Here is a 14040-nt window from a genome sequence, read left to right as displayed (position 1 = left end):
ATGCTCTAGGCTGCTAGGCAGATGGCACTTGGTGCCTCCTTCACACATTTTAGTCAAGTAAGACAGCTTTCTGTGTGCTGCTCTGTGTCTCTAACCTCCACAGGGCACACAAGAGCCTCCTGGAGGGGTCACATCCTAAACATCCTAGTCAAATGAAAACTATCTTGTCATCTCTTCCCTGGCTCAGGTTCGGGGGGAGCCCAGCCCATGAACAGATCAAGTATCCATCCCAAAGAGAGAGACAGCCCTCCCAGAAGCACACCTGGAGAACCCAGTCTATTGAGACATGGAACCCCTGCTGTGATGGGAATAACTCAGTTTCCTTGGGGACACCTCATTCTGATGAAAAACACCCAGGGCCTTGGGATGATCTATTTTTTGGGGGAGGGGTACATTGCTTTCAGGGGACATGGAATGCCCTGAAAATGCCCAATCTGCTAAGAGGAACAAAGTCCTTGGGATGAGCATCTGCTCCTACCTTCCAGGAAGTGTTCTGCTCAAGGTCACCAGTGACTTCTAGGGCTTTCAGTCACCCTCAGTGACTTCCTCTGTCTTCAGGACAAAGCTTACGCTCACGGTGAAGACCTTTCAACACCTTTGCTGTGTTTTTTCCTGCCTTTATCCTCACTTGCCCTACCACCCAGAGTCACATGCAGCTCCAAACAGGGCGAAAGCCAGGCTCCCTCTGTCCTGCGCCTGCTTGTCATTCCCCTTGATGACACCCTTCATCCTCTGAGCTACCTTCTCTGGGTCCTAGAAATCACTCCATTCCCTTAGAAACGTCTTTCAAATGGTAACAGGAAGGTGTCTCTGGCCGGGCAGTGGTGGTGCGCACGCCTTTAATCCCAGCACTCGGGAGGCAGAGGCAGGCGGATCTCTGTGAGTTCGAGGCCAGCCTGGTCTACAAAGCGAATTCCAGGAAAGGCGCAAAGCTACACAGAGAAACCTTGTCTGGAAAAATCAAAAAGAGAAAGTGTCTCTGTGCTAAGCCTCATCTCCCCCCTCAGCCTCTGTCCTACGGGGCTGCCCACCATGGCAGCTGCTGGGCTCAGTGAGGGATAAATAGGTGAATAAAGAGAGTTCTGTGTGTTGGATAAGAACGCAGTTTACTCTCCTCCAAGCCCAAAACCTCCTTCAGGACCTTTGCTTGGCACCGAGATGACCTGAAGACAGGAAGCAAGCACACGTCTTGTCAGGCCAGGCATTCAGAGGGTGTGTGTGTGACAGAAGACCAATTTCAGTTGAGCATGAAGATGCTTTTTTCTCTCCATGCAGAGGTGGGGTGTACAGGGTTTGGAAGTGGGCAAGAGCACGCTGGTAGGCCCTTCCTCCATCCTCATTCATCCATGAGGGGTCTTGCAGTAAAGACCACTTCCAGACAGGATAGGCAGTCTCGGCCTCAGTATCCACACCAGTTTATTCCGGCATGATGAGTGCCTACTGTTAGTTTCTGCTGTGACAGCAGCGGGCCTCTGCCGCCAAAGCAGTTACGTCATCACCTGTCGCCAGGTGCCTATCCACTGACCGCTGTGAGTGTGTGCACCGCTTAAAAGCACCCGCCAGGCACAGCTTGCTCTCTTGCCTCTTCCTCTTGACTCTTCCCTGTTCTCTGTTTGTCTGTCTGCCTCTCTCACATCCCACTCTGACACGGCCTTTCTGCCTCCCCCTCCCCCAATAAGCCTCTTGCACCATTGCCTGGCATGTTTCCATAGTGGCATACCTTGGCAGGCCCACCAAAGGTACCCACTTCAACTTTCTCTTTTTTATCCTTACACCTAGGCCAACCACGTGTCCATGATGAAGCCCTGGACCCCGAGCTCCACCAGCAAGAGCTCTAAGCAGGCTGGCTAGAGATGTAGAACCTGAGGACAGGGCCCTGGCCTGGCTTGAAGGACAGGGATCAGGGAGGCCTTAGGTCAGTCTACACAGAGGCCCTGGCAAAGGATAGCCGTGCAGACTGGAAAGAGCATATGTAAGGAAGGGTTGTGGGGATGGGAAAGGACGCAGTGGAGAGACCAAGCATCTGCCCTGGGTTGACAAAGGGACAGATTTTCAAGAGGGGTTGGGGGGAGACGGGGACAACGTGGACATGGTCAAGCAGGAATTCGTCAAGCAAGGGTTAAGAAGGGCCAATAATAAAGGTCTAGGGACTGGAAACTGGGCAGTGGTCTGCGGGCAGCACCAAGGTGACTGAGGGCTGGAAAGCAGCCTAGGCAGCGCTCAGAAGCCTCACCTCAGTCGAAATGCATTCCGGGAGAGTCAAAAGCCAGGTCTAGGGCACCTTACCGAATGCTCTGTCCTTCCCTTCCTCATCCGAGACCCCCAAGACCGCTCGCACCTTGCGAGCTGCTACCCGCTTATCGAGAACGGAAGTGCCAGGCTCACCCAATCTCAGGCCATTGGGACCTTGAGAAGAAGAGAAAGGAAATGGAGGTTGATTCCAAGGAGGGAAACCTGAGGAAGGGGCTGTCGGGAAAGTCACGATGGTCTCGGTCATTACTTCAGTTCCTGCTGAGTCCCAAGCCCCTCCCCCCAAGCCTCCCTGCTTGCTTGTGCCCTCGAATAACAGTGCATACAGAGCCCTTTGCACAGTACCCCTTTTAAAAACTCCCTTAAATACCCATGGATAGAGTCTGCGCCTCAAGGATGTCCCCGGACACCGGGATAGACCCGGAGACCAGCGTGTCTTCACGCCCAGGTGTTCAGCTGCAGCATCCTCGGGTCCTTACACCGTGGGGTGGTGGTGCCGGGGTCACCTAAAACACCGGAACGCTGGCATGGACTGATCCAGCTGCACGGATCGGGCTGTGTAGGAGGGCGCCATCTCCGCCTGCGCAGTCCCTTCTCCCTGTCTTCTCCCGGGTCTCAATTTGGGGCATGCCCCTGCCTTCGCTCATCCTTTCTCGATGGAATCAACAAAGGCAACCACAGATTCAAATTCGACTGGGGCCTTGGCGACAGCAGCAGGTGGTGCCTCGGAGCTCGGAGTTTGGCTTGGGCTCAGCCGCGTTCAGATCAGCGCGACCCGGGGTCCCAGCTCCAAAGACTCTGGTAGGGACAGGCTGGGCAGCTGGAGACACAGACAAGGGCCCTTCCTGAAAGGACCACACAGTTCCACAGGCATTTTCTCCTAGTCCCAGGTTCTCAGGTTTTCTTAGGACCGCCCTCCAGAGTCCATGAAGGAAATCTAAGTTTCGTGATCGGTGGTGACCTGGTGAAGATCTTGTCTAAAGCTCTTACCTCTGTGCCTGTCTCCAGAAGTTCCCAAATGGTTTTTTTAAGTCCTGGGGTGCTGGCACCCTTGATGACTTAAAAAGAAAAAAAAAATAACCATTCGTTCCCTGTACCCTAGCCGGTGGGCTGGAAAATGTGGGTGTGTTAACTGGGAACTGCCTTCTTCCTCCCACAGGTTTGAAGCTTGGGTTAGAGGGGGAAATCCCTTTGTCCACCTTAAAAGCAAACAGCGGTGTAGCTGGCGCCCTCCCCCTCCACAGCTGGGAGTCCTGCCTGTGGGCCACCCCCACAAATCAATTCTGCTGTGTCGGGGCATGAAGAACTCCATCCTTTTCACTGAGTGTGAACTGAGCCGTGTTTTTCATATGGGGACCCAAGAGGACGCTATGCTCACGGGGTTCCAGTCAGCGAGTACATGCTTCAGTTGGTAACTACAATAGGAAACTCAACCCATTTGCTAGAGGACCCATTCATCCGTTCATCCATGCACCCACTTTTAATATTTTGTAAATTTATTTTACGTTTATGAGTGTTTTGCCGAAATGTGTGTCTGGGCAACCGTGTTTGCCTGGTGACCACAGAGGGGTATTGAATGCCCTGGAACTGGAGTTGAGAGATTATGAGCCACCATGTGGGTGCTGGGACTCAAACTTGGGTCCTGTGTGAGAGTGACAATTTCTCTTAAGGACTGAACCATCCATCTCTCTGGTTCCCTTTTTAATATTTCTTAAATTCTTACTGATATACTTGTGATGCTAAGTCTAGAGAACAAGGATAATAACAGAACACACAAAATCATCTAATGAATGAGTGCACTAATGAATTGATTAGACAGGTCTCAGAGGAAAATATACAAATGGCCCATAAATATTTGAGGTGCTCAACATCTTTGACCATTAGGGAAATTCAAGTTAAAAATACATTGAGCTGAGCCGGGCGGTGGTGGCGCATGCCTTCAAACCCAGCACTCCAGAGGCAGAGGCAGGCGGATCTCTGAGTCTGAAGCCAGCCTGTTCTACAGAGCAAGTTCCAGGACAGCCAAGGCTACACAGAGAAACCCTGTTTTGAAAAACAAAACAAAAGTACGTTGAGACCCTGGTAGAGGTGACTCAGTGAGTGGAGTCACTTCTGCTGAGCATGGCCGCCTGAGTTCAGAACAGGTAAACCCAGCACTAAAGGGCAAAACAGTCAGCCTTGCAGCCCATTGGTCAGTCAGACCCTGTTTCAAAAAATAAAGGTGGAATACCTTCTGTGTCAGGCCTCTGGTTTGAACGTTATCATCCCCTAATCCTGGTATGTCTGTGGTCTGCAAAAAATAATGGCAGACATTGAAGACACCCTCATCTGACATTAACAAACACACACACCACTCTCAAATACAATGAGATTCCATCTCACCCCGGACTGGCTATCATCCAGAAAATAACAATAGGGTCTAGAGAGAAGGATCAGCAGTTAAGGGCGTTTGTTGCTCCTGCAGAGGATCTGGGTTGAATTCCCAGCACCCACTTGGGGCCTACCTAATTACCTCCTGTAGCTACAGTTTCAGGGGATCTGAAGCCCTCTTCTGGCCTCCTTCAACACTGCACACATGTGGTGTGCATACATTTCATGTAGGCAAAACACTCATATGCATAAGATAAAAATAAATTTTTAAAAAAAGAAAAAGAGAGGGAGAGAAGATACCAGTAAATGCTGGTGAGGCTGCGGAGAAAGAGAACACCGTATCCGCGGCAGGAGCAGGTGGAAATGTGAGCTGGTGTAGCCACTGTGGAAATGGCTATGGAGGCTCCTTACATAAAGTGGGAGCTGGAGAGATGGCTCAGCAGTTAAGACTGTTCGCTGCTCTTCCAGAGAATCTAGGTTCAATTCTATTTTTTTAGGTTTATTTATGTATTTAATGAATGAGTGCTCTATCTGCATGCACACCTTTATACCAGAAGAGGGCGTCCGATCCCATTATAGATGATTGTGAGGCACCTTGTAGTTGTTGGGAATTGAACTCAGGACCTCTGGAAGAGCAGCCAGTGCTCTTAACCTCTGAGCCATCTCTCCAGCTCTTGGGTTCAATTCTTGTTGTTATTTGTTGTTGTTGTTTTAGATAGGGTCTCACTATGTAGCCTGGGCTGTCCTGGAACTCACTATGCAGACCAGGCTGGCCTTGAACTAGGAGATCCACCTGCCTCTGCCTCCCAAATGCTAGGATTAAAACTGGGTTCAATTCTTAACACCCTCAAGGCAGCTCACAACTATTTATATGTAATGCCAATTCCAGGAAATCCAATATCCTCTTCTGGTCTCTGGGCACCAGGTATACATGTGGTAAATAAGCAATACAGGCAACATACCCACACACGTAAAGTAAAAAATTATAGCCAGGCGGTGGTGGAGCATGCCTTTAATCCCAGCACTCAGAAGGCAGAGCCAGGAGATCTCTGAATTTGAGGCCAGCCTGGTCTACAGCACAAGTTCCAGGACAGCCAGAGACCCTATCTTGAAAAACATTAAAAAAAAAAAGTTTAGCCGGGTGGTGGTGGCACATGCCTTTAATCCCAGTACTTGGGAAGTAGAGCCAGGCAGATCTCTTTGAGTTCCAGGCCAGCCTGGTCTACAGAGCAAGGTTCAGGACAGGCACCAAAATAACACAGAGAAGCTCTGTCTCGGAAAACAAAACAAAAACGACAACAACAAAAAAAAACCTGAGGTTCTAAGTCAGCAGATAAGGGAGACACCTGCACATCCATGCCTCTCCCTACACACATAATTGTCAGGTCCAAAAGTAATGGCTAACTGTGGTACCTCTTAGCATACCAAAATTCATGCTGGCCTCCGGGCCCTCTCAGCATAGAAAATCCCTGTTACAGAGTCCAGGCTGGCATTCTGCCTCTTCTCAGCTCTTCTCAGCCCGCTCTCCACCTTCTCCAGTTCACGGGTTCTCTCCCCACAGCTTTCATTCCTATACAACCCTGCCATTTCCGCCATGTGCTCTCTGGGGCTCCTCCCCTCCCCTCCCCCATCATAGCCCAGGCCGTTCTGCTGGCCATGTTCAGGTCACTACTTTTTCTCCCTGCTCTGGGCTCTTCCGGATGCCTCTGGCTGTTCTCTCCCTCATAGCCACAATCAAGACCTAACCCTCAACTCTACCTTGGAGCAGCCATCTCCTCATTTCATACAATAATGTTTATTGTTGCATTTGTTACTGTCGTCAAGGTCTGGAATCATCCTAGAGTTCATCACCAGACAAGCAGATGAAGAAAGTATGGTACATATGCATGATAGGGTTTTATTCAGTGATAAAGAAAATGAAATTACAACGTTTTCAGGAAAACTGATGGAACTGGAGATCATACAGTTAAGTGAAATGATCCATACCGAGACAAATGTTGTGTGTTTTCTCGTAGTATGTGGGGTCTAGATTTAAACTCACACACATACATAGGATGTGACGATAGAAAGGGGACTGTGAGACGGAAGAAGAGGAGCAAACGGAGGGAGGAAAGAGAGTAAGAGAGAGTTATGGGAGGACTGGGGAGCCAGCCCAGCTGCTTACCCGGAACATAAACACAGCTGGAGCGGCCATGCGCAACAGTACCGGGTGCAGCTGGGTTGGGTGCCTCACACCTATATGGCCAACGCTTATGAGGCTCACAGAGCTTGAGGTCAGCCTTGGCTGCACAGTGAGACCCTGTGAAAACCAAAACCCAGAAGAGAACAGGCTATGAAATTCCAGACCCGCAAAAGCTTCAAGATTGGGGATTTGATAGACATGCAGATTAGTCTCCGCCCTGCATACTCATACCGAATCTGAAACTGGAGAAGGGGAAGCCATCTGTTTTAGTACACGAATTTTCCCCCAGGTGACTCTGACACACACCAGAGTTGTAGGAGCTCTGGAAAGTAGACAAAATGGCAAAACCCGCTTATGTAGTCAGAAATGAGAGTAGGACAGGGGTGCCGCTCAGTAAAGCCCTTCCCAGAGTTATGCCCAGATCGCAGGGACCCCCAAAAGACCACCTCGGAGACCGAATCCCATACATAAGAGCAAAGAGCCTTTATTTTCAAGCTCAGAGCTTGGACTCTCTGTCTGACCCAGCAGTTACAGAAGAGAGCCCTGACCCTAGGCGGGGTAGGGTTTTTATCATAACAGAGGTTGGGGTGAGGGGATTTCTAGGGTTCGGGACCCTGATTGACTGACATTTGTCTAGGGGTATCTGTAAAAGGGAAATAGATGTGTGCTAAGTTCAGGGACGTCTGGTGATCTTATCTTATCCAAGAGTTGGAACATTTTGGAATGTCTAGTACTTCCCCTTAGATGCTGGCTCATCCCTGGCTGGATCCCTGGGTGGTGTTAGCTTATGGCTTTTCCTGGATGAGTGTTGCCTGTCAGTAAGCCTGTCACAGAAGCTGTGTCTGGGCCTCTAAGCCTGTCATGGCAGCTGTGTGGTCAAGCAGTTTTGGGTCCCTCACACCTAGCAAAAAGCTCAAGCCTCTGGGTTTGCACCAGCAATTGGGTGGGGGAGGGGAAGAAATGCAAGGAGTGCCAGGTGTGGTGGGTCACAAATGTAATCCTAGCATTTAGAGGCAGAGGCAGGAGGATCCCTGTGAGTTTGAAGTCAGTTTGTGCTACAGAATAAGTTCTGGGTCAGTTTAGGGTGAGATCCTGCTTAAAAAAGAAAAGAATTGCCAGGCGGTGGTGGCGCACGCCTTTAATCCAGCACTGGGGAGGCAGAGCCAGGCGGATCTCTGTGAGTTTGAGGCCAGCCTGAGCTACCAAGTAAGTTCCAGGAAAGGCACAAAGCTACACAGAGAAACCCTGTCTCAAAAAACAAACAAAAAAGGAGAAAAAGAAAGAAAAGAAAGGAATTGCTGGGCAGTAGTGGTGCACACCTTTGATCCCAGCAGAGATAGGCAGATCTCTGAGAGTTTGGGGCCAGCCTGGTCTACAGAGTGAGTTCCAGGATATCCAGGACTACACATAGAAACCCTGTCAAAAAAAAAAAAAAAAAAAAAAAAACAAACAAAAACAAAAAACAAAAATTGTGTATGTGTGTGTTCGTTTGGGGAAAAAAAAAGTTATCCCATGGTGAGGAATGTGAGAAATGTCGAGCCAGGAAGTTCCCCTGAAATGATAAGCATTATTTGACCTAGGTGCTGCTTCCTTGTTTATTTGGGAAAATTTACAAATTACATATTTATTATTTTAAATCTTTTTCAAGACAGTGTTTCTCTGTGTAGCCCTGGCTTCCTGCAACTCACTCTGTAACCCAGGCTGGCCTCAAACTCACAGAGATCAACCTGCCTCTGCCACCGGGGTGCTGGGATTAAAGGTGTGCACCACAACCACCTCTTCTCCTTCTTGCTTTGTTTTGTTTTTGAGTAATGGTCTCATGTATTCCAAGCTGAGTTCAAATCCACCATGTAGCTGAGAATGAGTTTCTGTCTTACCTCCAAGAAATGCTGGATTAAAAAAAAAAAAAAAAAAAAAAAAAAAAAAAATGCATTTAGTATGTCATTTTTTTTATGCTGGATATGCATGGCTGTTCACCATGCATGTCTTCATTAGGTTTTTAGTTGGTTAGTTATTGTCCTGTAAGTATATACAGGAGCACTGGAGAATATACAAACTGGCAAAATCCACGTATGCTGTTACCATGCCTGGCATTGCCTCTCTCTCTCTCTCTCTCTCTCTCTCTTCTCTCTCTCTCTCTCTCTCTCTCTCTCTCTCTCTCTCTAACTGCTGCTGCAAACCCAGAGCCTTGAGCAAGCTAGGAAGGGTTTTACTGAGTGGAACCCCAGCCCAGCTCTCATTGCTGACAGACACACAAAGAACTAAAGAGAACTGGGCAGCACTGTGGCTGCCGTGGAGGCCCATGCCTCGGTCCCAGCACTCGGGAGGCAGAGGCAGGAGAAGTTCTGTGATTTGAAGGCCCTCATGGTCTATATCGTGAGCTCTAGGCCAGCCATGGCTACATTTGAGATATGAGGGGAACAGGGAGAAGGGGCGGGAGAGGGAGAGGTTGAATGAAACCCTGTGAACGGCAGGGAGGCAGACAGCCATCTACAGCGCTGCCCTTCAGCTCTGGGCAGCTCCTTCAGCTGCCAGAAGCTTTTCAGTGATTGCCAACAGAACCTAAGGCTCCTTAGAGTCAAGCTTGGAATCACGGACCTGTCCCAACAGGGGCTCAGAGAAGTCAGTGAGTTATCCAAAGTCCCATCAAGGCAGCCCCAGCGTCCAGGGCTCCTGACGCCCAGGCTAGGCAGCCCCAGCGTCCAGGGCTCCCGACTCCCAGGCTAGGCAGCCCCAGCGTCCAGGGCTCCTGACTCCAGCTAGGCAGCCCCAGCGTCCAGGGCTCCCGACTCCCAGGCTAGGCAGCCCCAGCGTCCAGGGCTCCCGACTCCCAGGCTAGGCAGCCCCAGTGTCCAGGGCTCCTGACTCCCAGGCTAGGCAGCTGGACCCCACTCCCTTGCCGAAGAGCTGGCAGAACAGAGAGCAGGGAGCTAGTCAACCTCCTCTCCCTCTTGACTCCCTTGACTTGGGTCTTGGGAGGAGGGCCAAGTCGGCTGTGGATGATGCTTTTCTTATCCTGCTGCAACTTCCTTTCTGGGAACCGGGAACCTGATTCTGGGCAAAGACAATAAAATTCATCCGAAAGGTTCCTCCTGCCCCCAGCCGGATGGGCATCACGTGGCTCCCAGTTAGCGAGCCAGGAAAATTCCATCCCTTGCACACTTAGCCTCACACACCCATCTGCTCACTCACCCTGGCACACTTAGCCTCTCTTACGCACCATCTGCATTCTCCACCTCACATTCCTGGCACACTCTTCTCTGTCAGCCTCTTCCACCTCTCCTGAGGTCTTTCCCTCACTGCCCCATTGACCTCCACAGACCTGCCATGTCCCTCGAGCCACTGAAGTTCCAGGCCGTGGGCGAGGATGAGGAAGATGAGGAGGAGAGCTTAGACTCCGTGAAGGCACTGACCGCCAAGCTTCGGCTGCAGACCCGACGACCCTCATACCTGGAGTGGACTGCCAGGGTCCAGAGCCGGGCCTGGTGCAGAGTCCAAGCCAGACCTGAGCCGGAGAGACCTGGAGCCATCTGTGGCTTTGACTCCATGGATTCTGCGCTTCAGTGGCTCAGAAGGGAGCTGGTGAGTCCATTGAGAGAGACGGGCTTGCACAGGGTCTTTGAGCCAGACTTCTTAAAGACCCAAGTCTGTGGAGTTGGGAGGAGGTGAGAACAGACCACTCTCCAAAGCAGTTCCTCACTGCTGTGCCCTAGCACAGAGGAGCCAGGAATTCAGTCGTGTGTTATTTGTAGAGTCAACTCTGCACTAAAAGATTAGAGCAGGGGTTCTCAACCTGTGGGTCGCGACCTGTTTGTGGGGGTCGAACGAGTTTGTATACCAGATATTGGCATTATGATTCATAACACTAGCAAAATTAGTTACGTAGTAGCAACGAAAAATAATTTTTGCTTGGGGTGGGGGGTACCACAACATAAGGAACTGTATTAAAGGGTCACAGTGTTAGGAAGGTTGAGAACACTGACGTAGAGAGAAGAGACAACCAAGGAAAAAGTCGACTCTGTGTTGTCAGGTAGATTCTTTTTTTTTTTTTTTTTTTCTCGAGACAGGGTTTCTCTGTGTAGCTTTGGAGCCTGTCCTGGATCTCACTTTGTAGACCAGGCTCGAACTCACAAAGATTCGCCTGGCTCTGCCTCCCAAGTGCTGGGATTAAAGGCGTGTGCTACCACCTTCCGGCGTCAGGTAGATTCTTAGGAGGGAAGAGTTTTAACTCTTATATGGGCTGTCAACCCAACGTGCAAATACAGCAGAACAGATATCTGTATTTGCATACTAATGGGTCCTTGGCTTGGTCTGGGAACCACCAGTCTGGAACAAGATCTGAGAGATGGAGAAGGATGAAATTAGGTGAGAAGGGGCTTTGTGGGCTGTTCTAGGCAGAGTGTTCACAGAAAGGGAACAATGGCTGGTGAGGCTGGAGGCTGGTCCAGCACACTTATGCCCCCTCTTGGTCACAGCAGGAGATGCGTGCTCAGGACCGGCAGCTAGCCGGGCAGCTGCTGAGGTTGCGGGCCCAGCTGCACCGACTGAAAGTGGACCAAGCCTGTCACCTGCACCAGGAGCTGCTGGATGAGGCGGAGCTGGAGCTGGAGCTGGAGTCCGGGACTGGCCTGGCTCTGGCCCCGCCGCTGCGGCATCTGGGACTCACGCGCATGAACATCAGCGCCAGACGCTTCACCCTCTGCTGAGGGCACTTGGGTGTCTCCTGGACTAGCTGGGGAGAAGGAAGAGGTGCCCCCGGAGGCTCCGGCATCTGCTGGGGGAGAGGGCACGCTTAGCTTTCTGAAAGTTGAATTCATTCGGAAAGCACAAAGCCCCAGGGTGAGGGGAAAAGAGGGAGCTCAGGACCCCAAATTTCTTAATAAAATCCACTGCATCCCATCAAAGTTCTTCTGCGTCCTTCACTGAGGCTGAGGGCGATTGTTGCGTCTTTACCCTGGGCCACTGGGACCAGGGACTTAACAACAGGAGACAGACTCTGCAGAGGGTAGATGGCACCCTGTCTCCCCAATAGCTCCAGCTCTGTTTCTCCACCTTATCAAATCAGAAGTGAGGAAAAATTATAAAGATTTATTGCATTTTTTTAGTTTTGTGTGTGTGTGCCCAGAGAGGCCAGAAGAGGATTATTGGAGTAGCTGGCACTGGAGTTAAAGGCAATTGTGAGGTGCTTGATGTGGATGCAAGGAACTGAACCCAGGTCCTCTGGAAGAGGAAGTGCTCTTGACTACCCAGTCACCTCTCTAGACCCTAAACTTAAAATCCACGTCACTCTCATGGCAGGTGGTTTAGGTAAATTGAGGGTTAGGAGGATGTAGAATCTGAGAGTTCTGTATTCAAAAGCAATCACCCTTCTCTATTAGACCATGGGGAGATCAAACCAGTATAATGTGCCTTTAATCTCAGCACTCAGGAGGCAGAGACAGGAGGATCTCTATGAGTTTAAGGTCATCCTGATCTACATAGTGAGTTCCAGGCCAGCCAGGGCTACCTAGAGAGACCCTGTCTTTAAAAAATCCCAAAATAGCCAGGAGGGCATTGGTGGTGGCACACGCCTTTAATCCCAGCACTCTGGAGGCAGGGGGCAGACGGATCTCTGAGTTTGAGACCAGCCTGGACGATAGAGTGAGTTCCAGGACAGCCAAGGCTACACAGAGAAACCCTCTCTCAATAAAACAAAATAACAAAGAAACAAACAAGAATCCAAAAATAAATAAAAATAAGCTGCTGCTTCTTACTCCACAGGCAGCTAGGTAGGCCTTACTTTGGAATGCCCTTGCTTCTCAGTACCATTCCCCCAGACACGGAGCTGAGGTGAGCTGTGAAACGCTAAGGTTCTCAGTGAGGGGAGCTGGGCCCTGCACCAGGTCCGGAGAGCACATCTGTTAGCTCCGTCACTGGGGAGGTTTTTTTTTTCTTCTTCTTCTGTGTCTTTGTTTCTGCGTTATTCTCTTTGTCTGACTTTCCAACTCAGGCTTCCTCCCTCCCCCCCACCCCCATTTCCTGTCCCCCCTTCCCTCTGCAGTGAAGGTGCATACTGCTTCAGCTTCCGCCTCACAAACCCCAACAATGCTCTGTGGGCTCCCCTCCCCCACCTGCTCCCTCAGCCTAGCCCAGGAGGTGACACATTTACACTTTCCTTCCAGTGAGGTCAGGACCCAGTCTTGGGCCTGGCAGGGGCCGTCGGGGGTTCCTCCTGTCACTGGTGACCTGGCCCTCTGCCTAGGATGGGCACTGTCCCCATTTTTGTCCTGCCTGCTGCTTGCTGTAAAGCTCTTACCTCCTGCGGGCACCAGGATGTCTGTTGCCTGGGCAATACGCTTGCTCTGTCTTCTGTTATGGTAGGGGTGTGGCCTTGCCTCTACTCCAGTTATGATCTTTAGCTCTGTTGTCCTGCCTTCTGCCTGTTACTATAGTCTTCAATTAATCATCTATCAACCTATCTATCTATCTATCTATCTAGATATTGAGACAGGGTTTCTTCATGTAGTCCTGGCTGTCCTGGAACTCACTTGGTAGCCCAGGCTGGCCTGGAACTCACAGAGATCCGCCTGCCTCTGCCTCTCAAATGCTGGGACTAAAGCTGTGCGCCCCCACGTCCCAGCCTGTCACTCTAGTCTTAAGGACGTGGGATGTCCGTGTGTCCCTCCTGTAGGAGGCCTGCCCTGTGACTCTAACACAACTGTTGTCCTGTGCCCCGAGATGACATGGACACTGCTCTGTCAGCGACTGTGGTTGCTGTTTTTACTGTGATACATGCAACCCTGTCACCAACCATTTCACAGAGTTATTGTCTAGGCTTCAACTCTGAACAGAGATGCCTTTGGCTGTCAGACTAAATTAAAGGCCACCGAGTTCTTGCACAGCGTGACTGTGGCACGATTTCCCTTCCCTGAGAGCTGAACGTGTAGCTCAGGGGGGCAGAGGCTCCCTTTGGATCTCTTTGCTGGGTGTATCATGGAGGACAGGAAGGTAGGGCTCCATCCAACATCCTTTCTTGCCAGGTATAATGACCCACTCCTTTACAGTGGGGAGGCAGAGGCCGGTGATCTCTGTGAATTCAAGGACACACTGGTCTGGTCTACATAGTAAGTTCCAAGCCAGTTAGAGTTACACAATAAGACCCTCCATTAAAACAAAACAAAACTCTCCTTGGTTTTTTATTATTATTACTATTGTTGTTGTTGTTTTGAGACAGGGACTCATGTGGTTCAGGCTGGCCT

The 14040-nt window shown here is 50.5% G+C and overlaps 1 protein-coding gene across 2 annotated transcripts; it reads left to right on the top strand.

The window, feature by feature from the left end:
• Positions 1 to 9891: 9891 nt before the first annotated feature.
• Positions 9892 to 11701, top strand: Fam167b (family with sequence similarity 167 member B). Of its 2 annotated transcripts, none has more exons than XM_028887665.2 (2): positions 9892 to 10384; positions 11281 to 11701. In XM_028887665.2, the coding sequence occupies exons 1-2, from the start codon at positions 10130 to 10132 to the stop codon at positions 11506 to 11508; spliced, it is 483 nt and encodes a 160-aa protein (XP_028743498.1). In that variant the 5' UTR covers positions 9892 to 10129; the 3' UTR covers positions 11509 to 11701. The 2 variants fall into 2 exon arrangements, with proteins under 2 accessions (XP_028743498.1, XP_028743497.1); XM_028887664.2 differs by having other exon boundaries at positions 9895 to 10384; positions 11278 to 11701.
• The last annotated feature ends 2339 nt before the right edge of the window (positions 11702 to 14040 follow it).

Source organism: Peromyscus leucopus, chromosome 2 (assembly GCF_004664715.2).
Source record: "Peromyscus leucopus breed LL Stock chromosome 2, UCI_PerLeu_2.1, whole genome shotgun sequence".
NCBI classification, from domain to species: Eukaryota; Metazoa; Chordata; class Mammalia; order Rodentia; family Cricetidae; genus Peromyscus; species Peromyscus leucopus.
The sequence above is the reverse complement of the archived record's forward strand: the minus strand, read 5'-3'. Positions and strand labels throughout refer to the sequence as shown.